At 35.3% G+C, this 25,036-nt stretch overlaps 1 protein-coding gene across 4 annotated transcripts in view; it reads right to left on the bottom strand.

The window, feature by feature from the left end:
- The window catches only part of LOC133839908 (rap guanine nucleotide exchange factor 4), an 81,984-nt gene extending 58,296 nt beyond the window's left edge, over positions 1 to 23,688 (bottom strand). For 2 of the 4 annotated variants that reach the window (XM_062271546.1, XM_062271547.1), the window contains exons 1-4: positions 23,489 to 23,682; positions 21,330 to 22,014; positions 14,179 to 14,321; positions 13,946 to 14,040 (exon numbers count right to left, since the gene is read on the bottom strand). In XM_062271546.1, the coding sequence (XP_062127530.1) occupies positions 13,946 to 14,040; positions 14,179 to 14,321; positions 21,330 to 21,364 (273 nt within the window). In that variant the 5' untranslated portion in view covers positions 21,365 to 22,014; positions 23,489 to 23,682. Of the gene's footprint in view, positions 1 to 6,402; positions 7,007 to 13,945; positions 14,041 to 14,178; positions 14,322 to 21,329; positions 22,015 to 23,488 lie in introns of those variants that run through there. The other 2 variants (XM_062271548.1, XM_062271551.1) reach the window with 2 other exon arrangements.
- Positions 23,689 to 25,036: the final 1,348 nt, after the last annotated feature.

The raw sequence follows: 25,036 nt of genomic DNA, 5'->3' as shown, positions 1-25,036 counted from the left end.
ACGCATCAAATATTGATGCTGTGATAGTCAACATATCCATTGTCAGTGTATTAAAAAGGATAACAGTCAAAATGGCGGCAAAATCAACATAATATTTATTATTTGGGCTACTGCAGCATTGTGTGTGTGGTATTATTACTCCGTCCGTAATTCTCACTAGGCACATCGATTCCATTCCCCGCAATCTCCCCGAAATCCCCCTCGCAATCTCACTTAATGCCTCACAGTTAGCCGTCTGCATAACTCAACGCGTTTATTTTCGTTAACTGAAATTTTATTAGGCTACGTTTGTGCCGCATCGCAGGCAAGCATAAACATGTGCGCCGCATAGGCGCATAAAAACCCAAACATATTTCAGCAGACCAAACCCACACACCCATACATATATACACATATGTGTGTGTGTGCCTGGAGGGTGAGCATCCTTGGACCTGTTGAAAATCGATATGTTTTGACTGTGTCCAACACACACATCAGAGCAGTGTGAAGGGCGCATGGGAAATGCAAATTCAAATTACTTTAAATTATTGGGACTCTGATAAAAGTGCAAATATCGTTTGCAGCAATTTAAGCCACAATTAAAAGAAGTATTCTTCAATTGTTGGGTTTTGATTTTCGAAATTAAATTTAAGCCAACCAATTGATTGCATTTAGCTTTTAATATAAGCTAAGAAATTCATCAAAAATACTTTTTAAAATATATTATGTTGACCTAAAATTGGTGACATTTAAACTAGAGCTTATAAGAAATATTTTGTAGAAATTTCCAAAGCTACAAAAATACTGTTAAAAACAGAATGTGAATATCTTTTGAATAATAAGTGATACCAACAATTGCGTCATTTAAAATATAGTTACAAAAATTGTTTTTTAATTATTAGAAAAATTGATTTCATGAAGCATGAAGAAATGACGAAAAAACAAAAGTAAATAAAAACAGAATGTGAATCTCATTTGAATGATTAATAAAAACAAAATTTAAACTCTTGCAAAAAAGGTTTTTTTCAATAGTTATATTATTTGAATGCCAAATGGAATTGCATTAAAAAACACTTTAATAAAGCTTTTCAAAGAGAATCATAAAAATATGTCTAATGCACTTTTATAAATATTAAGTGAACTTCTTCTCTAGAATGAAAAGAAGATGACATTTAAACTGCCGTTTAAAGTAAGTTTTTCGATTGTTAGACATTGATTTTCAAAATGAAATTTGAGCCAAAAATTAAGCTATTGAAATAACCCGAGAAATGCCAGAAAAAAATGCTGTTACAAATGCAATTTGCAGTTGGCCAAATATTGTTGGCGACATTTAAACTATAATTAAAATAAGTGCTTCGCTTTTTGACCTTGAATAAGCCAAATTGAATTTACACAAAAACTTGCAGCTATTCATGTGTGATGCACTAGCAAGATATCCTGTAAGGCGAGTAATAAAAGTTACACAACAATAATTGGCAAATAAAACTTTCATCATCGCTCGTTTGACTCGCTGCAGGGTATTTTAAATCTATATTTATATCGAATTGCTGCTGTTTGATTTATTGTCTCGTCTGCTACTTTTTTTCCAGAAACAATTGTACAATTGGTTTTGCGTTTGTCTTTTATGTTTTATTTCGGGTGGAGAGAAAACCTTTTGAAGTTGTCGCTGCCAAAGTGGCTCTTCTCCGACTCCAACAGCACTCGAGTTCTGCAGCTCTTCTGCTGTTCAGTTGCCTGCTTTTTAGCCAATCTCTTTCGCTGTTTTTCTGTTTTTGTGTGCTTTTCTGGCTTGGCCCCCAATGCAAATGGGGCTCCCAGACGCTGGGGAAAACAAACTTTTGCCCGGCAAATAACAAATATTGTTTAAATCAATTCAGCACATGCAACGCAACTCAATTTTATTTCAACCATTTCTTTTTTTTTTCTTTGCTACCCAGCTCCCATGTTCATTGTACAAATATTGATTTTTTCTTTGGCAAAACTTTTTTCGAAAAATTTGCTTTTCTAATTTATAGTAGGAAGCAAAAAGTTAGATCTGTTTGCGGATTTTCTTAAATTTTTCCGCAACTCGAACGGAAAAAAAACAGAATACAACAAACATGGCGATTGACTGGCACTGAACTTGACAAATGTTTGGGTGCAAGGTTGCTGCCGAAAACCGGCCTCAAATATTTCCTTATATGAGTTTCGACATTCAACGCCTCCGTTTCTCGTGTCATGTTGCATATTAATACTCAATTGTTAACTGTAGCAGCGGGTCTTTTGGTTATTACAACGAATGTGAGCAGAATACATTTTTAGGAGTGAAATCAATAAAAACTCTAAGTTGATGCTAATAAAAATATAATTCTGTTACTTTACAGTCGCTAACGATGTTATTCTTTATTTAACTTTTTAAACATTGATTAACTATTGAAATTAAAAAATAATTTTAAAGGCAACATTCTACTTTACACAAATTGAAATAAATTATTATGTATTTATTATTTGGCATTAAGCCTTAGTCGAAAGTATTTCTTCTTTTCAGAATTGTTCTTTTCAATTTCTTCTGGTAACAATTTTCAAGCCTCCTTAAGAGTTATTTAAAATGAATACTTGGTAATTCTTTCAAGCCTCTTCCAATTCGTTGTTCTTGGTAACAATTTTCAAGTCTTTTGGCTAATTTCCAATAAGTTTTAACAAAGAATTTTCAATTAGATTTGACTATAAGTTATGCAAAATCCTCAGCCTTTAATTTTCTGTAAATGGAGGAAGTAGCTTTATAGGGTATTCAGTGCTTCGTCCACGCTTAAATAGATTATCCTGCTGTGTGTTATTTTATTTTTATGATTTTTGTTCGTATTTATGGTAATCGACATCAAATGCTGGCATTAAGCTTATTGGCATGGAAAGCAGCCACAGTCGCATTTATAAATGTTTTCATACGCTGATTGTTGTTGTTGTGTTGTTGTTGCTGTTTGTAGGCCTGAATACACACACAAACACACACACAAACACACACAGAATTACACCCACAGGCACACGCATTAGCAGAATTATTGTAGATATATCAAAAATTTGCATGTGTTGGGGCGGCTTTTCATATTTGGCTACATTTATTTATTTTTTTTTTGTGGGCACGTTTTGAATTTGAACGTGCTCAAATTTATGAGCAGCACGTTTTCTCGCTCTCTTTTTTATTAATATATGTATATTCTGTTTTTTTGGTCTAATTTGTTTGTTAACAGCACAAAATATGACAAAATATAAGATTTAGTTGCGTATATTTTTAGCACCTTATCAGACACATAATTTGAGAGTGATTTTTTTCGCCTCTCATCTCGTCTTGATGTTTTGCATTAATTTGAAGGTTTTGTGGCACATGTGACGGGCTTATCTAATGAATGATATATTTTGAAGGTTTCGATAAATCAAACAAACTAAGCTTTTAGCACATTCAATTTGCGGCTTATCGCATCAAATAAATACGTTCACGTTCGATTTCGATTTTCGGTAGCAGGAAGGAACTGATAAGCTACCTGTTGATAGTGTTTGATGCGCCTCCAATTCAATATGTAATCAATATCAGTGGAATAACTGAGTGTACTTCAACTAAGTTGGCTTTTCAGGTTCACTAAGTGGATTGCAAGTGCAAATGATTGATTGATAGAAACATTTCATAGACAGAGTCTTGTAAGCGTGTAAATTGATTGCAATTCAATCTGAAAAATTGTTCTCTCTTGTACTTGTATAAAAAATAGTTGAGGTGTCAATGATGGCAGCTCTTCATAGTATTAATTTATAAATAAAATATTAGTTGAAGTGGTACAACATGTTCCACTTAAATAAAATAAAAACGAAAATCGAATTAAATATGCAATTTTCATAATTTGTTAGTTTGTGCTTTCTATTTAAAATTCTTTTGAATGCAGTTCATAAATTCCATTAGTAAATAACAATTTAATAATTTTGTGCTTTCCATTTAATAATCTTTTGAATGCAGTTGGTAACAAATAACAATTTGACAACTTTGTGCTTTCTATTTAATATTCCTTTGAATGCAGTTCGTATTTGTTAATTAATAAATAAGTCCCTCAAAAGAACCCATTAAATTAATCAGCAGCAGATTTTCATAATGTTTCGCCTTTAACTATTATTTTCATAATTGACTAATTCAAAATTCAAAAAATTTGTGCTATGAGCAAAGTCATTTCGTTGAGCAGAAAAATGCGTTAATTATTTCATTTTAACAAATTGCAAAATTGCCTCACTCGCTGGCAATTAGACAACGTGAAAGTTGCATGCAACATTTGCAAAAGTGAAACTCTCTTATTTGATTGAGAGTTTCTCATTGTGGACACAGGTGTTCGCTGTCAGTTTCAGTTATAGAAAAGGGGAAAATAAAGTTTTTCCAGGCACTTCTCTCTTTCTCTGTTGAGCCATGTGGTAGTGAAAAAGGCAAATGTCTGGGAAGCTTTTAGCTGTTGAGAATCAAATTAATAAAGCTAAAAGTATACATAAACAGACACACACACACACACATTGGCAGCTGAGTGTGTTGTTGTGAGATAAAATAATATGAAAATGCTGTTATTTTGATAAGCGCGGCATAAACATTGCTGTGCATACACATACATATTATACACACAAGCTGTGCTGGGGCATGTGGCAATTTTATTGCAGCCCTCCCACGCACACACACACACACACAGACACACTCATATATGTATATAGCCTATTAAAGATTATTAAAAGCGCCTTGATCTCAGTTGGTGTTGCCGTGGCGCGTGTTCCTTGCTTCGCTTCCCTTCCGACTGCTCTTCTTGTGTTGCTGCTGCTGCACGCACGCAAACTTATTGATCCATAAAAAATATAAAACATGAGCATTATTAGTATTTGATGTGCCTGAGAGAGCAGCAGCATCATCCGGGCGCAGCATCATCCACTTAACAGGGCTTATGGCGGAATGTGCATACGCTGGAGAGGAGACGCACCTCTGACCTTTGCCAAGGTTGTTGCAACACAGCAGCAGCAGTAGCAGCAACAGCTGCGACAGTCTTGCAGCAGCATCTTCTCATCTCAAGCATACTTATTAATTAGTTACTGTTTGTTTCATCAATTTCAAATTGAGCCACTCACCATAAATCTCAATCTCTATAATTTCGATTGGATTTCGATTGGATCAGCCAATAATCATTTATCTGCATTTATATTGTGTATTTTCTCTTTTTATTCGTATTCGTTGATAAAGTTATGTGACTGATAAAGCTGTTGTCTCGCATTTTGTGGCCATTCATCTTGTTGCCTACTTTGCTTATTCATCTATGCATTTTTATTGACTGCCTCTGTGAATCGGTGGCAATTTGGTTAGCCCCAAGTACCCAAAAGTACCATCAATCATATTCATTGGCAACATACGCCTTTTGTCTGAACCTTTTGTCAATGCCCTTTAGCTATGAAATCGTTGAAAACGGGGTGTATAATCATGGTCCAATAACAGGAACTCTTTTTTCTTTATCAAACAACCAACAATTAAGTAGATACAGCTGTGTTTGTCTTTTTGAAAGAAATGCCTCAATCTGATATCTTTCCAAAAGCTCAACAATCAAATTTATTGTTCAACTGCCGCAGATAAGTTTAAGTTCAAGGAAATTAATCTTCGACACTTTGCATATCTTTATGTTGATCTTTACATCCTGCAAAGTTTATGATCTGATGGCAAATAACAAATTTGTTTGCTTTTCTTGTTCATCACACATATTTTACTGCAGAATATCTGCGATCATTCAGCAAACACAAAAGTTACAAAAGAAGGCGATAAATTCAGTTCTTTACATATTTTTGTCTGATCATTTCAACAAGTCTTTATAAGCTGTAAATTTCATGATAATCCAAGAGCAAAACTACAAAACATATTCAACAAATCATTGTGTTAATTGGAATAACATCAAAGCGAGTTCCCAGAGTATTTGCGAGTCGATAAACCAACGACTTAATTTCGTCAACTTTTGATTCCGGTTGCGACAAGTGCAGAAGTATATCTGAAGTGTCAATCGACATCATTCATTCGAGATATGTTATTATGCAAATCAAAATGATGTCGATTTAACAAACAATTTAAATAATTCATTGACCGGGCTTAGCATATAGATTATGTGAAAATATGCTCGAGACAGAGAAAGGGAAAATGATTTGTGTAATTTTGCATTTTTTTGAAAGTTTTTTATTTGCTAGTTTTTATTTTTTGTAAATTAAATTGTTGGTTTTATTGCTGTTTCTTAGTCATTATTTGACCGGATGTGGCAATAAATTCCCTCTGACTACCCACTGTCACTTGTGAGAATACTTATACAACCCACTGTTGTGGCGAATGAAGTTGTTTTTGCTTATCTTTATAACCTGGCAATTGTTTCTTTGTAAAGTAAACAAAATAGTTGTACTAACCTAAATAGTTGGTATCCATTTGATGTTTTGTTTCAGCTGTTGTTGAAAGTTGATGTTTTCAGTGCTTTGATTTTGAATTTGAACAACTATTTCCACATATTTTGTTGGCTGGCCTTTGTATTGATTAATGAATGCACTCGTAAATAATTCACTTGCAATTGCGTACACTGCTTTTGTATTTGTATTTTTAGGCCATAAATTGTTAATAACAATTACACTTGTTGTTGTTGCATAAACAATCGCACTCGCTTTCGTTATTGGCAATGCAACTCGTACAGGTATTTCGATATTGCATTTACAGCCATAATAATTTAACTGCTTTATTTTCGCGGTGCTTTTTTTGTGTGTGTGTTTTCTTTTGCGGTTGCTATATAAATATTTACACACGCAACAACGTTGAGCAGCGAACGTGGAACTTGGAACTTGGAATACGCCCGCGCGTGGATCGTAAGACGCCTACGTTGAAGATGTTAATGAAATAACGACAGCGAAGACGACGCCTCACATGCGGAACACTCGTTAACTTCGATTACTTTGAAAGTAAAATGAGATAAGCTATAGCTATAGCCATAGCTGTGGCTATGCCTATGAGATACAGATACTTCTTTTACCGGCGCCTCGCACTCGCTTCGAATCTCCAATCTCAACCTGAGACTCAAGCCAGACCGACGCGACTCGCTAGCAACTCGACTCGGACTGAAGCAGCGAGTTGTGTGTGTTCGCTGCTGAAGTGTTCAGCACGTATTAATTTCTGTAGCGGCAGCAAAAGTATCCAAAAGATACATTCGGCTGCGCACAAGCGCATACACAACACACACACAGATACACGCGTGAATATGATTGTCTGAGTATTCATTTGTTCATTCACTTTGTATGTGGGTCTACTTCAATGCGATCGCTCTGCAACTTGTTTGACAACAGCAGCAGCAACAGCAACAGCAGCAGCATCGAGTCAAGACGTGAGCATATTGCTCTGATTGTTGACTGTTTACATTTACATTTCCCCCCAATCTGTGTGTGTTGTGTTCCTGTTCGGAAGATGTCATTGTCTCTATCCTCTCTCTCTGTGTATCACTCTCTCTCTCTTTCGTTGTCTCTCTGTCGCATTGGCTTTAATGAAAAGCGACAAATTGTCGTTATAGCTGTCTCAAGTAGCCGCCAACGCTGCAAGCGTTTCCCCGGCTCAGTTCGGTGTGTGTTTGCTCGTCAAACACAAGTGATGGGCATAATCTTCAGCAGTCAATGACTCGCACAATGACACTAGCTGAAAAGTGATACTTAAGCCGCAACGTGCACAGTAGCAGCTGCAGAGGGTAACTTTCTGTTTTGAATTTGAAATTAAATATGACTCTTGACGGAATGCGTTTCATCTTTGAACGATTTCTAGAAAGCTGTGCAGTTTATCTGATTCATTTTTTAATGTCTAAAGATATCAATCAGCTTAGGAAAATGATTATTATAAATAATATTGCAGAGTTGATTGACCTTGAGCGAGCTAACCTTTTAAGAAACTTTATAGAACTGTATTGCTCATGTACTTGAAAGATTTCAAACAAAAGTTAAACCATTATAAAAAGCTTTTGTTATTTATTGATCTTATTAAATAATGAAGGCACTCAAAGTAGCCAAACTGTTATATACAACTACTATTATCAAACATCTTATTTAACCAGCCTTATCAGCAAATATCATTACACCATAAACAACTAAATATACTCGCAGTTGTTCTATTCATTTGGTTAAGTTCTTTATTTTGCTTTCAGCTGTGCGCCTTTCTTTCGAACTGTTTGCACAGCTATTAATTGGCAGTTAGTGTGTGTAAATGTGGTTTAATTACAGCACAAGATTAGATAGACGACCGAAAGGAAATTGCCAGCCTCTCACTGTTTACCACTAACGAACTTTCCGACTTTCTGACTTACTGTCTGACTGACTGAAGAACCAACGAACTCATTGACAATCGACATGCCGCTAGCTGTAAACACATTTTGATTAACGACTTTTCAATCTATTGTCTGCTGGTCGTAAACTGTTTTTGATTCTGATTCGAATTTGAATTCTAATTCTCTTTTTTCCCCCTCGTTTTTGATTACAGCTCCACAACGTCAATTTACAGGTTTTGCATATATGGAAAAGTCGATGTATGCAAATGATGGTCATTAAGTTTGACGAACTTGGCTAAACGCAGTTCCCATGGCTCCGACTTATTAACTAATTAAACATTTCCAAATGGGGCCGATGACGTTGAGCTTGAAGTCGGAATGTCGATGCTTAAAGAGGCCAACAGTATTTGTTTATTTTGCTTGCTCCGTCTTTTTTCTTATATTTTTTTTTGCCCAAAAGTGGAATGCTTCCGGCTTTTTGGCGAGAGAGACGGAAATTGCGAGTTGCTGGAGAAGCTGCATTATTAAAATTGGGTTGCTCTTACACAGGGAGAAAAAGATGGAAACTTACTATCCTAATATGTTGGTATTTTTTTTAGTACAAATTTTGATTTAAGAACGTGTCTTGTAAGAAAGCTAGAGATACACGCTAAACGATTTCAACACAGCAAATCAGTCTGGAAGCTCTTATATCGTTAGAAAATACCATTAATTCAAAATACTCAAAAATATACCAACAATACTCTATTTGGTAATAATATATAAGTTATACCATAAAGTTAAAAATATACAAACGAAAACAATTAGCAATTCAATATATATCATGGGATATGGTATCATATACCATAGGGTTAAATAAATACCAATTAAAACAATTAAGACTTGACAGTTGCAGTCGTTTTTGGCCACATAATATGATTTCTTTAAAAAATTATTCACATTTCCTGTTGGCACAAAATGAAAATAATCTTCCCTTAATTTTAAATTAAATTTTTAAATTGTATTGTCTTAAATGCTTGCATTCAAAAATCCAATTCAAACAACTCATAATGCATTTCTTTGACTAGTTTCACTATTTTTCTCATCGTGTACTCGATACTTGCTCTCGGTCAACACTCTTGAGTTGTGCTAGTTTTAAATGTGGATGGCATTTCACTGCTCGAATATGAAATGTGAAACCCGGCATCAACTTTAAGTGTGAACTGTCGCCCACAAAATGCTCGTTGACAATTTTTCTTATGCTTTCTCCGTTAGAAAAGTCGTAAAGCTGCCAAGTGCTAACACCTACGTTTAAAAAGTGGTCGTATGAACTTGAAAATTGATGTGCTGCTCGTGCTGGGTGGCCATCAAATGGAACGAAACGATGCGATACAAAGCGATATATGTATGTATGAAACGATACCATAGCAAATACTCTCGACTTTATAAAGAAGAAGGAAGTTGCTTGGGGTGCCTAATGACGTCTAATTATATGTGGGTTCGGTAGAGTTGAGTTTTTTTTTCATTTCATCTTTTTTTTTTTTTTGAAAACATTTTCATTAGTTTGATGAGTTTAGGAAAAACATTTAAAAACATACTCGGCCGCAGCGAGGCTAATTTGATGGCCAGGCGGTGCCGGCTATAATTATATCATAATATTAATTGGAGCCGTGTCAGCAGCAACAGCAAAAGCAACACACACACATACACAAAGAAAGATTAATTGTGTAATTCAAGACAGCGCTACAAGCGAGCTACTATCAACTAATAGATACAAGATACAAGCTACTAGATACTTGTACTAAGTTGAAGGCCGCACTTAGACTTTTGCTTGGCCATTGCACTGCACTAACTCTGAATCGTATTCCATTATAACGGCTTATAGAGGTGCTCTAATTAGTGGCTGCAGCCACGCCCACTCTTACGTTCCATGCGCCCACACGCCCTTGACTTGGACAAGTTGTGGCAAGACTCTTACAAATGTATTGCAATTTGTATCTGTTGTTTGCTGTTGCTGCTGCTCGTACTCGTATTTCATTAGATCAAAATTAGCTGACGTGAGTTCAAATCATCAAGCAGTCAAACACAATCCACTCTTCCCCTTTCCCTCTTCTGCTGTTCTGCTCCATCACGTGAGCTCTGGGAGGGAAATCCGGTTGAGCGGAACTCACACCAAATGGACGCTGACTGCAAGTCGCACATAAATTTGTTTTGTATTTCGAAAAATATTTCAACTCGCAGCGTTGTCTATATTGTTTTTTTTTTTCATTTCTGATGATGAGTTCACTTCCCCCTGATTTCCACCGCACACCACTTGAAATTAATTGTGTGGCTATTGATAGGTCTAGAGTGTAGAGAGTATGTTCGTCTGTCTCTCCCCTTTGTCTATTTCCCCCTTTGTTATGTTTGCTCTTGTTTGTTGTGTGTTTGCTGCTCAGGCTTCACTTCTTCTTTTTTTTGGCTTTTCCCTTCTTCTATTTATATTTAGCTCGAGATATGAAATTGGGTTTTGCGTGTCGCACGCCACACTCAACACACTCACACACACACATGGCAGACGACGGTGATCCATCGTGGAACTTTAACTTTAACGCTTGCGCCGCTCATTCATTAAATTTTCTGCCTTGTTTCGCTTCATCTTTTTTCTTTACATTTCATTTTTATCAAGTGTCAAATACAGTTACCACCGCAGCCAGAACAACATTTTTTGCCTTTAGCCCGCAACACAAATTTATGCATAATTTATGGCTATATAATTGCCGCCGCTCGCCTCTGGCAAATTTTCTAATGTTTTTCCCTCTAAATAAATCAAGTGAAAAATTATGCAAATACCAAGCATGAAATTAGGTCAGTAAAATGACTCGGACATTGAAACTCGGTGGCAAACTCGACTGCGTTTCAATCTCTGCGTTTATCATATTCTACATTTTTATTCAATTTAAGTTCGGAGTGAGACGCCAAAATTGCATTAAAAGACGCTAGAAATTTTGCATAATTTATGCGCTCAATTGAATTCTATTTTTTTAAAATTAAATTAAATGAATAAAGACAGTATTGATGATGTCAAAACTGAATAATATTGAATAATAATAATAACTGAATAATAATAATAATATCACTTTTTCAAAAAATATTATTTAGTTTTGACATCATCACCAATATTAAGCTAATAATTTGTCCAAACTCTACAGCATTGATGATTTATATTCATTTTAAACAAGAAGTCTAAACAATTTTATTAAAAGTTGCTGCAGTAATTTATGCGGTCAAACTAAATAAAACATTCCTTAATTATATGTATTTGAGAATCAATAAAGAAGGTATTGAGAAACGACAAGTATTAACTTAAACTGTAGAAATTCCACAGAATATAGAATTAGTTATATTGCAGATTTCTATTCATTTTAAGCTGAGAAACTACATTAAGGATTTTAGAATATTCAGCATAATTAATGCAGATTTGTGTTCCATTTGAAAGGAAAGTGAGTGAGGAAAAGAACATTAAAAGTCAATGGAATGTTTGAAAAATATATTTTGTTAAATTAAGTTAAATATTACTAAATTTAATCTCAAGATGGAATGTTACTTCGATAAAGTATATTACAAACATGTAATCTGTATATAATATAATATATTTGTTAATTAAACTTGCATTAAATAAAGCTTGTGTATAATTTATTTGGATAAATTGAAATAAATTTGTATTTAATTTTCCCAAATATTATAAACCTAATGCCCCAATGATGATGCGATAATTGAATGATATTTTGACATACATTTATTGTATATATTCTATACATCCTCCAGCATATCTCTCTCGCTAAATAAAGCTTACGAGTTTGCAGCTTAAATATTGTTTTATAATTAACATAAACTGCTTAAATGCTAAATTTATAGTGGGATATAAATACACTAATAGTGCAATAAATAAATGAATTTAGCAAGTTTTTAATTAAGCTTCGTAATTCCTCCAAAATGAACATGGTTAGCACACAACTCACAACTCTCATCGATTGGCCTTAGCATCTGCATATAGAGCTGTTGTTGGCAAAAACAGCGTTAAATTGCAGTTGGGAATGAGGACGATGAAATGCAATTTCACTGTCGAACGGATGGAAACCGCAGCGTTGATTAGCTTTGAGTTCGTGCTCGTCCTTCATGGCCCACTTATTCATAATGCTTAAATTTCTATTGCACACTCACATGGATGGCTAATACACTAGGATGGCTTGTCGAAGCGCCTATTTCAATTAGCCGACACCTTTTGGGTCCACATTCACACACACACACACACACAGAGAGAGAGAGAGAGCGAGAGCATGCAAAAAATGAACTCGTTCTATGGGCAGCAGAAGAAGAAGGAGGAGGAAAAGCGACAGCTACAGCAAAAATGGCATCGACAGAGGCTGTAAAAACGACTGGCCAATATCCGAGCGGAAATTAATGTGCTGTGGCTGGTTGTGTGGCTCTGCGGGCCCGGACAAAAGCACCAGCAAAAAGAAGAAAAAAATTGGAAAAATAGAAAAAAAAAAACGATACACAGAAATTTGTACAGGAATGAATTGTGTGCGAAGAATGTTAGAGAGAGAGAGAGGCGGGAGAAAGCGAAGAAGGGAATTGAGGCATGCCACAAGGATCTGAATGCACAATGCCGCTGTCAGCAGTTTTGGGGACATAACGACAGATAAAAGGCAAGCCGCAGGGTTATAAACCAGACCAAACTACAACTACAACTACACACACTCACACACACACACACATTCACACAGTTGATAAACCCACATCGCACTGTTGGCAATCGAAAGGACATATTGAACATGCAATCCTCGATCTGCCCCGCTTTGCATCGCCAATTCCTTCATCGTTTTCAGCTCATCCATGCATAACAGTTCTCTTTATACCCGGTAAGCACAGCTTGCCGCAGGGAATTAAAGCTTAGTGAGTATCAAACCTGTGTGCATAAGCTGCACAGAGAGAAAAGTGGGGCTTGAAAACCAAAAATTTTGAATTTACATTTTTGCTTCAAATTCTAGAATTTAGAATTTGAAACTTCAAATATTTTTGCTCAGCATATGAAGAAGATAGGATTTTTAACACCAGCATTGATACATTTATCAATTTTTATAATTTCAATAATTCAATAACTCACATCAATAACGTTGCATTTCAGCCAAGTTTAAACGATTTATAATCAATTAATATTTATGGATATTCTTGCTCAATATTATCAGACTTATAAGAACAGCATTTATATATTCATATTATTCTTGATCTATATTATTACTCTTTATAATTTATACATTTTAAGTAATTTCCTAATTCAATAATGCTGCACTCCATTATTACAACTGGTTAACGAGTATCAAACAGTCAAGCACACTCAACCACTACCAAGCTTTATCACTTATTATTTTTTGTTGTGTCTTGTGTGTTTCACTGTGCGTATCCTGGATATATAATCGCCATCAATTATATTGTTCAAACTGTGCATTGTTTTCGCATGACACGACAGCAAGTTTCGTTTCGCTCGCTTCAAAAAATGTCAGACAATGCACCTCACACTATTCTACATATGCACTTCAATCGAGAGTGTGTGCAGATGTGTAGGTATATGCATACTTTATATATGTGTTCGTATTCGTTATAGAAGCTATGCATTGCATATTTATGGGTGCACTTACCTTGCCATCGGCATCGCTATGCGCGTGGTAGCGCACCTCCAGAGAGCCACCCAACACCGCATACCAGAAGCGTCCTTGTTCCCCGGCGCGAAACACTGTGAAAGAGCGTGAAATGAAAATAATTTTGGTAAAAATAAAAATTAAGAGGCCGACGATGATGAGTTATGAACAAAAAAAAAAAGAAGAGGAAGAGGAATTTGTGCATTCATAATTAATGCAATAATGCCACTTACGTGTGACGCCCTTCTCCAAGTCCTCGTAGAAACCGCACATGGCCAGCTGCTGCAAGGCTGACCCTGGCAGGCGACACAACGGCTCCACGCGACGCAACCGACAGGATATTAGTTCCACATCACGTAAATTCCGATCACAAGGACTGCAACGATACGGAACAAGAATAACAAACACGCAATGTCAACAAACTAAATTAAATACATATAAATTCATGGCTTAGCTTTAGCTTTAAACTTTTATTCGTTAGAGAATTCCAATGCTGGAATGCATTTGTTTTCTTTTTATTTGCATGGTAATAAAATATTAATATTCTACCCGGTTAAACTATAAAAAAAAATTCAATAATTTAATAATATTTGAAATGTATTTTAAGGTAAAGTTTTACAGCTCAAATAATTTTATATTTATGCCAAAATCTTCTATTTTGTTGATTGATTCTATAATTTTATTTATTTTATTCGGTACATATAATAATAAATACAGTATTTCTTATTCCTGAATCGCAATAAGTTCATAGCTGCTTTGGCCGACAATCTTGTATATTTAGTAATCTATGTTATATTTTGACAATCTGATATATTTGGTAACTTATGGTATATTTTGAACGTAGCACAATTTCAATATACCAAACTTAGCCTTCAGTAGCTTTCTTGCCTGTTAGCTTTGCATTTTCGCAATGGACTTCAATAATTGAATTATTTTATTCAATTCAGATCAATATTTCATTTTGAATTAAAATTCGGAAATTATTTGTGTATTAATATCACCTTATTTTTGGTTTTACAGTTTCACATTTAACAACAATAAACAAAATTATTGATTGCATTTCAATAACTAAACGATGTTATTCAATTCAGTTCAATGGATTCAAATTTGCATAATATTTAGCTATAAATATTGTCCTATTTTTGGTTTTCCATTTTACATTTTTTAACCTCCACATTTCAATTTCTAACATTTAATTTTTCTACTGTTCTCACTTGCTGGTAAATCTATAATAAATCAAGTTTTATTGCACTTGCGGAAAAATTCTTAAAAAGCACAATATAAAATATGGGGGGAACTATTAAAGAACTTCAAGTGCGCAGAACAATGGGGCCTAATAGACTGCCCACAAATGTCAGCACAAAGGACAAAGTCACAAGAAATGAGAGAAATGGGAATCGGAGATGGAGATGGAGACGTAATAGGAAGGGGGGAATGAGTATTTGCAGTTTTTAAATCAGTGCCATTCAAAGGACGCTCTGGTTGGGTTTGCAACGTGCGAGCAAGGCCAGAGAAATATGAAAAAATGCCATCGAAAGAAATGCAAATGAAAAACACAACAATGCTTAAATTAAAAAAAAAAAATAAATAAAATAACTTGGAGGGAATAATACAACAAATTGAATGCCATTTGGCAATGGCTTGTGCTCAAATTAAATATGCAAATATAACTCAGTCTGTTTCCCTTTGTTCTTTAATGTTTTTGTTAAAATAAAAATGCATAAATAAATACTTATGAGCATGGGTCAGAGCAGCCACATCGCATCGAATCGCAGGGCCGGAAACGGATGTTTGGCTAAAGCACGAGAAGATGAAGGTGAAAGTCAAGAAGAGCCAAGCAACTAATTGCCAAGTGTTCAACTTTAGACAAGTTTACTTTCGGTGCTTGTTCGTGTTCTTGTTCTACTTCTTGGCCTTCTCCAATTCACTCTCTTTCTGCCAAGTGGTTCAAACTGCCACATTGCTGCCACAATTTGTGGCAATGTAGCGAACGTGTTCAGCACGGATTTCGAATGTCTGCTGCCATGTTGAACGCGAAGTCCATTGACAGCACTTTAAATGATACCAGCTGAAAGTATTACTTAAATCAACTGCGGCTACTAAATCAGCGATTGCTTGAAAAGTGCCATACAAATATTTTAAAGCTATTCATGAAAGTTCAGTTAAATAATCTTTAAATTTAAAACTTATAATTTGCCATATTCAACACTTTTATAAAGTAATGTCTTTTGGAAGTAGATATCTTTTTCAGTTGCTTAAAAATCATGCAATTCTTTAAACAATTTTAAGAAAATAAATTGCAAAACAGCAGAAAATTTAAATGGCCTCTAATCTTTTTAAACCAGTTTGGTTGCTCAATTTCTCAAGATGCTTTTATAGCCCGGTTTATTCGAAATAAGAATGCAAAGTTTAAGTATCCATTTGGATATTGTTGCTGCGCTCAGCTGCATTTCAAAATTTATGAAACAGTAAAAGAGCAAATTGACAGACACTCTTCTATCTCGCTCGTTTCTTGCTCTCATCTCTTTCATTTTGATTACCTCATTTGCTCGCCTTCGCTCACACTCTGAACTTGTAACTGGAATCTTTGTGTTCTTTGGCTAATTAAAAATTCCATAAAGCCGACAGAGTAAAACAAGTGAAATTTTACTCTAAATCAAAACCAACAAAGCAGCTTTTCAATGAAATGTAGTTGCTTGTCTGCTGTGTGTGTGTTTGTGTGGGCAGAGAAAGCAACTTTAATATTTTGTAGAGTCTACTTTTTGGCATTGGGCGTTGAGTAACTTTTGCCAGCCAGTCTCAGTTTGAAGGTGAGCCGTTTCCTGACTGTCTTTGGCCCACTCATACATAATTTATAGGCCACGGTTGTTTGAGAGCCCACAGAGAGCGACTGGGCGTCGGTTGTTGTCGTTAACCAAACAGCGGCACGGCTAAGTGCCATGTCTATATGCCAGGATGTAAAATACTAAATAAAGGTAGGAGGAGGAGAAGGCACAGAAGTTGAAACTCCTAGGGGCTGGCAAAAACCGGAAGCGCGCGTTGAGGCGCAAGCCCGCGGTTGTTCTCCTGTTGTTTATTATAATAGCATTTTGTGGTTTTACAAAATGCAAAGCTGCTTTTTTATAATTGCCATGTAAGCAAACATAGCAGCAGCAGCATACTCAAGTAAAACAACCGTCAGAAAGCGGCAGCATAAATAACTTAACTTTTGCTCGAAATATATGCATGAAGCTTTTATCGAGCTGCACACGTGGCGTATGATAAATATATGTTAGCTCAAGCTGAGCCACAGGACTAGGGCAACAGCATTCGGTGCTGCTTCCAAAGCATCATCAATATCAATTGCCAGTGGCTAGAGGAGAATCAAGAGCAGCCACCTGTCTTGGCTATCCTGTGGATAACTCACTGTCTCTGCTCTCCATTCTCTTTCCCCTCTCTTTCTGTCTGTTTATCTCGCTTCTCTGATATGCCAAATTGCCGCATTACGAGCGAAAAGATTTGCTTGCGTGACTTTGCAACGGCAGCCATTAATTTTGCTTGTAAATTAAATCATTTATTTTGCGGCAATTGCGGTGCGACAATTTCGACACTTTGACGTTGTTTTATTGCCCAACCTTTTTTCTCTCAGTGCACAATGTAAATTTCAGTTTTGCTGAAAAACGTTTCAATTATGCATGTTGCTTGCAAAAATTCCTTTGTCTAAGCTGCAAACCTGCAACTTTTTTGAATTGCTGAACGTGCTGTTTATTATTGCGAACATTGTGCAAATAGAAAATCGTTTGGCAACAAAAAGCGAGAGTTTAACAAATGCGGAAAATACAAATATTTGCACAAAGCAAACAATAAATGTATGTGTGTAAGCGAGTGTGCGAGTATGTGTGTGTTTAGAGAGCCCTTTGCTCTTGACCTTTTTGCAAAGCTGACCTAACCTTGTGTATCCCTCTGATTTTTGGGCAGGTTGCCGTTGCCGTGGACGACACGCTGTTCACTTAAGCCCGAGCTCCAACTGCCAGCGGCCAAAAGTTCTGATTGATTGCAGTGGGCGCTCAAGGCTTTTAGGGCGTGGCTAGGCCAGTCACGCCTCGGGATATCATTTTATTGCAGCTATTTCGGGACGTGCCAGCATTTTGCACTGAAATACAAGTAGCAGCTACTTGCCACCATCTTCTATTCAGCTCGTCTCGATGCTTAGCCCGTTCGCTAGGCTACCACTTGTGTTAATGATGCCTGCACTTAAACGTCGACACAAAAAGGAGTAGCACATGAATGGCTAGTTGTTGTACCCTGTACTTAAGTGGGAGTCAGCATAAGGGATTGTGTTACTCTGGAGAATTTTTCGCATAAAAGCTTCAGCACAGCTTTAATTTATCTATCACAGTTTAGAAGAATTTTGTCATAAGAATTAAATCTTTCATTTTCAATTTCTAAATATATCTGTGAGTTTAAAATAAGAAAAAATCTACTTACTATACACTATAATAAAAATTCTTGAAAATTCTCAAACTTATTCATTCCATTAACATGACAAGATATCTATAAAATATCGAAACTTTTAGAACTACAATTACTTTATACTAATGCCATTATTAAAAGGTATGTAAATAAACTTTTTATTTTAAACTTTATCTAAGTCGTCTGATGTGTAATCTTTAATTCTGTTAATTAGAGTCAACTGAAAAGTGTTTTGGAAGTATAAATCATTAATATTTGAAACCTTTTCATTCATTTTTTGCTACACATATAATAAAATATATACATATATATGTATAATATGGTCCCATTTACAACAGTTTAGTTATAAATTTGGCTGTGAATGCAGTTTAAGTGTTTTCGAGTTTATTTATTTATATAACCTTGCATATATAAATAAATATTAAAATTAGTTATAACAAAACTGTTGTAAATGGGACCATATTATACACATATCATAACAATCGTAGTTTCTTTTGTTGAATGGCCTCTCTTGATTTTAAGTGTCTTTTTGTCTGTACATTCGGTGTAATTAGATGCCCAGCGCATACCTAAAATATAAGTTTATTATACATATTTAACACGAAATCGAATGCTCTGGAAACCGATATTGACAATCAAATATAAACATTATTGCACATATATAAAAATAAACTATATAGTTAATACTGCATAACAATAAATGTTTTCCCAATAAAAAACAAATTAATATAAATCCGAAAATACTCGAGCTATTCTATAAAGCTAACACTAAAGTATATAGTTCACAGTGCTTAGCAGTAAATGTTTACCTCATGAAAAACAAATCTGAAAATACTTGAGCTGCATTTACATCGCATCCAGTGAAACCCTCAATCTTTATAGCCAATGAAAACACAAGTTTAATAATCATGACATACTCTGGCAGCAATAAAACTAGTGCATAACATAAAACAAAAACATCAAGAGCAACTATAACGAGAACAACAACAACGAAAGTTCAGCCAGACATGTTTACGCAGTGAACTGCCAGTCGATCACGCCTCTAAACGATGAAGGCCATGAAAACTTTTGCACTGTAAACAGCTTGTAATGAGCACAATTTTCGCTTGAGTGCGGCCCTTGAAAAATTGAATCCCTCCAATTTCTATTTGAGCTATTTGCTGCCTCTCAATTTTCGCTGCTTCAGTGCGCTAATCAACTGGAAAGGACCGCGTGGCAGGACTCTAGACTCTAGACTCGAGACTTAAAAAAAAAAGTGAAATACACAGAAAAAGAGGAGAGATGAGAAATGGGCAAGTGACCAGCAGCTTTGTAATATAATTGCATTTAGCTCAAGAATAGAGCTTAAAATTTGGCATTGTAATTTAATAAAGCGTATAATTTGAAGCAAGCCGTGTCCTGCATTTGGATTTAGATTTGCTTTCGCCCGAATCCTGATGCCTTTTGCCTGTTGCCTGTTGTCCTGACTCATGGCAGCCAGCTGTGTTGAAGCATGAATTAATGGGAGGACACAGTTGTTGCTGTCTTTTGACAGATGAATGTCGAGCATGATACAAACATTTCAAATATTACGTATACGCAGCAGCAACTGACTTTTCATTCATTCATTCATTCATTGCAAACATTTGCTCAACTGAGAGAGCAAAAACAGTGCAAACTTATGAATTTAAAATTGAATTAAACAACAATTGTTAATTTCAAGCTTGAATCATCATTTCATTTTACGTTTTAATTTAAATTGTAATTTATTTGATAAGCAGTCATATTTCACGCACTCAGACACAACTTTTCGTATAATTTTGCAACTTTTCTTATGGAAAAATTACTTTCATGCTTCGCAAAGTATGAAAAATAAAACTTGATGGCAATTACATTGTTTTTTCGCCTTAAATGAGAGGCAAGTTTTTTGTGGAAATATTTTTATGTTTGCCAAGAACTACAATTAGGTGCTTGACTCGTTGTAGGTGAGGCTTCAGACTATTGAAGAGTGAGAAGGCAAGTTAGCTTTTAATTAACTTTGTGACAGACACAAATTAATTGCAAATAGCTAGGGAATAATTTTGAATATAATGACTAGACAAAAAAAAGTTCATTACTCTAGAAATGTCAAATGACTATTAAAATTAAAGTCGTTGTTCAACAGTCTATTAAAACACTTTTACTTTCAAAATGTACAATTTTCATGCTTTCTATATCCGCTACGCATAACTTCGTGCATACAGCAAATGTATATACATATACATATGTATGTATACAACCGTGTAGAAGTTATTTAAGAAATAATTCTATATGGCAAAAAAAAGGCTGCTGCAGACTGGTTTTTTGTATGTTATAGTAAATCGTATACCAAATATACCTTTTAGTATGAATTGTTATTTTCTTTTTAATTTTGTAATATATAATATATGAATAATACCGCATCGATTTCCTTTTTGACATACAGTCCAACACATTCGTTAGTATATTTCGAATATAGTATAGGCTTCAGAATATTTTGATACTTTTCAGTATATTAATATGGTATATTATAGAAATAATAGTATTGTATAAATAGTGCATCATATACCAAATAAAGTCTTTAGTACATTTTAATATTTTTTCAGTAAACTAATAGTATATTTTGATATTTCTCAGTATATTAATAGAGTATATTATCGAAAAATTGCCGCACTCTTTTGCTTTTATCTTACAGTCTCACACTAATCCGTAGATTTCTTTCTTTTTTTCCTTTGCTATCTATAAAATCTATGACAACTAAGTCTCCAATTCTCTAAGCTGCTCGTTACTCATGTACGCATAAAATGTATTTGCTGCATTTCCATGTTACACACAATCCTTCAATGCTTTAGTATTCATTTTTTCACTTTATTACTACGTAGAAATGCAAATAAATAAGCTGATTTATAGATTTAAAATGTCCTTGAGAACTCACCGCTTGTCCATGGCTGTTATCCATTCCATTGCCATTTTGATAAATATTTTATTTATATTTTGTTTACACGACGATTTATATTTAGATTATTATTTCGTTTAATTTTTAATCACACATACACACACGAATTTGTTTGTATTCGTTTTCCGCTTTTTTTTAGTAGTAAATTCAAAATCGAAATGAAAACGTTAATACACGACGACGCCACAACTTTTGAAGATGATTAACGCAAAGTGAAGGTGTAAGGATACCCAAATGTCCTTGGCCAAAGAGCTCGCGAATTGTTGGTGCCAAATAAATGTTGCATTTCAATGCGCTCGAAAAGAAAACGTCGGAAAAGTTGTGGCCCAACCTAAAAGCTGATTCCGTTAACAGCACTTAGAGTGGATTTCGTACTTTTCTTTTTTTTGCTTTGTTGTTTTTTATTTCAATTCAAATGTCCCTTAGTTGAGACATTTTTCGTTGTGCTTTGCTGTCTGTTATGCTTTTTTATGTTGTCACAACAAAAGAAAGGAGTCAAGCGTCGTCAGATGCACTCACAGATCGCAGTTAAAACTAATTGTTTTAAATTATTTTCCGCACACTTTGTTTCGTTATTCATTGGCCATTTCGTTAATTGGTTCAAAAGGGTTGCGACGGCATAAACACGACTCCAGCTGGCTTTCGGCACTCGATGTAGCTGCAGCTGTAAATGAAGTTGTTAACAGTATTAAGTTGCTCTAATGATACACAATCTTAATGTGTGCTATAAATGTGTAAGCAATGTGTAAGCTTATGGAATGCTAAAAGGCATAACAGTTAAGAGAAAGAGAATGGGAAATCTATTTGGTATTTGTTTTGCTACAAATGAAGACTTAAAAAAAAGGAATGCTTATTGTTATTGTTGTGAACTGAAAAGGGTTCTCTTGTGTAGTTGCTAGCTAATGTGGCTGACAGCTGCCTGGAAGGCTTAATGCATGCTGGCCGGGCCCTAAACAAAGCAAACGTCTCGCATGTTATCACAATTGTGCGAGTCTCCCATTCGGACTATTAAAACAAAAACAGCAAAAACACTATAACAACGACAACGGCAACGACAACAGCGCTGACACTGACGTATGTGATGCGTATGACGTTGGTAGCCACACACACATACTCTGCGTATACTTGATACTGCAAGCTGTTCGCATTGCACAATCGAGAACAAAAGCTAAACAGCTTTGTCAGGTGTGTGTGTGTGTGTGTGAGTGCGAGTGTAACTAAATATATAACATGTGTAATAGATACAATTCAGTATCCATCCTGTCTGTCTGTCTTTTCATTTCAATATTAATCAATTTGAATCCGGCTAAGCCACAGCTTCAGCTTCAGCTCGGCTTTAGCTTCGGCTTCCGTCTCAATTATATTCAACTATTTGTGGCCATTGCATATGCTACATTGGCTTCCATGTACGTCAATTTATTGGCTCATTGAATTTGTAGCTTTGTTGTAGCCAAAACTATTGGAAATGTGATTTTGCCATTGTTGTCTTATCACTGCTGTGTGCATTGTTGCGTATTTGCTTATCAGCAGAATTTCTAATGTGTGTGGGTGGTTGGCTACACTTTGATAAGCGAGCCCTTATCAGGCCTCACTTTCTCTCTCTCTCTCTGTCTAACATTTGTGATTTCATGCGTTGTTCGTCACAGCGCAAAATGCAATTAGTGTCCTGCAAGTTTCACAAAATGCAATTTAAGTTTCAACTGTCAACCGAACTAATTGAGCGCAGACATAGCAAACGAAGAAAGAAAACCGAAAGCGAGAAAGAAGAGGAAAAGTCTGGGGAATACTTACGTGGCAATGGCTCGATCCTGGGCGAGATGCGCCAGAGCCGGCAGATATAATAGATGTTCAAAATGATAATCAAGAGTGAAAAGCAAAAAGGCCGAAAATTCAAATCGTTAACAATGCGATAAAGCGCCTCGTTCAGCATGAAAGTAGCCTAAGTATTTCTAGTTAAAAATAAGTTATTTACAAATGCAGTTTACAGAATCTTAGAAAGGTTTTCGAATGCATGAAAGGTGCGTGCAAAATGTTTAAGAATTGGAATTATTGTCGAGCAGTGAATGCAATAGTTGTATGTACATTAGTGTTATTAGCTAAGCTATCTATACTACGTTATTGTTAACTGTTTTGTTTACCGGATTCGGTTTAAACACACACTTTATTTGAATTCCGATTTATTTAACACGTTCGATGGGTTCGAGAGCTGTCGACGAACTGATGACTCGACCGAACTTTGCCAAATGCAATTCGCACAACCGAAACTCAACACACATTTATTTATATTTTGCAATTTAAACAAATTCAAAAATTTTCGTTTTTTATTCACTTTCACAAATTTTTGATCATATTTTTAAGTAATATATATTTTTTTTAAATTTTGTATTATTTTTAAACATTTATATTTATTTCAGAAATGTTTCACTTTGAGTTTTTGTTTCAGCGCTCGCACGTCCGTTACGTTCCTTAGTCGCGTCGCAACTGTTTTGACCGAGAGACGAGCCAAGTTGCCCGTTGCCCGTTGCCGTTTTGTGCCGAGCTGCTTTCTGAATTCACCATTATTTCGGCTGCCTAGAAGCTGCCTCTGGCCAGGCATCCTGCGCCTAACAGGTGAGTTTTTCTTCTGCTGACAGCTGAGCCAGTACTTTGACTGGTGTGGTGCGGAGGTTTCGATGGATTGGATGGATGGAACCAGGCTGCCTAGTTTTGGTGGGTGGTGAAAATTACTCATTGCGATGACTGCAGTGTTGACTGTTGCGGTGCGCATTTGGGTCGTTTTTTTTTTTTTGTGCTCGCTCTGTTTTCTTTTGCTTAATGTTTTGGCGCGTTTTTAGCAACAAGTTTGACAGTTGCCACAGTGGTTGGAAACTTATTTGGTTGATATAAAATAAGTGTTGTTAATATACAACAGCGAGTGGCAGTGGATACTTGTCTCAAAATCTTCATCAATCGTTTGGAATTTTCTTAACAACTTAAAAGATTGTCCATTAAAATTGGGCAAGCAAAATACTTTTAAAAAATCGGAAAAAAAGTTGATGTTTTGCTTTTATTCGAAATGGATAGCATTTGTTTATGTTATTTCTTAAATATTCTCTTCTGTTAACTTATTATTTTCTATTAAATTTATTTAAATAGTTAATTCAACTTCAGGCGTTATTTTGATTATGTTAAGTGGCAAACTTTTTTATCAAATTTAGTAAGTTTATAGAGGTAAGGAAACTATTAAATTATGTATATTTCCTTGACGAATTATAAATATGAAATATAAAGTATACGTCAATAAACAGTGTCATCTTCGAATGCTCGATTTTGGTATTAAACTACCAATAAATTCTTAATAGAATGTCACAAAAAAACATATTTTATATTCCTTTCGAACTACTCTTTATGTTCATCAATCAATTCAACAATGGTTCTATCGTCACTTAATTATTGCTTATTTATGAATTTATTTACTCTAGAGACGAGAACAAATTATTTGTGGCAACATGTTGCTGCCACATCTGTTGTTTCATCTCTCTTCGCTCCGTACGTGCGTTCTCTCGCTGTTGTTTGCTCTGCAACAAACTGTTGAGCGCTCATTTGGTGAGTCGACGCAATGCGCCGCACTTCAACAGTTGCTTGCCTACCTGCCTCAACCCCCCCACTTGTCGTCGTTCTCATCCCTTTTGTATGGCCATGCTTTC

Source organism: Drosophila sulfurigaster, chromosome 3, assembly GCF_023558435.1.
Source record: "Drosophila sulfurigaster albostrigata strain 15112-1811.04 chromosome 3, ASM2355843v2, whole genome shotgun sequence".
Classification (NCBI taxonomy): Eukaryota; Metazoa; Arthropoda; class Insecta; order Diptera; family Drosophilidae; genus Drosophila; species Drosophila sulfurigaster.
Note: the sequence above shows the minus strand (reverse complement) of the source record. Positions and strands in the feature narration are given on the sequence as shown.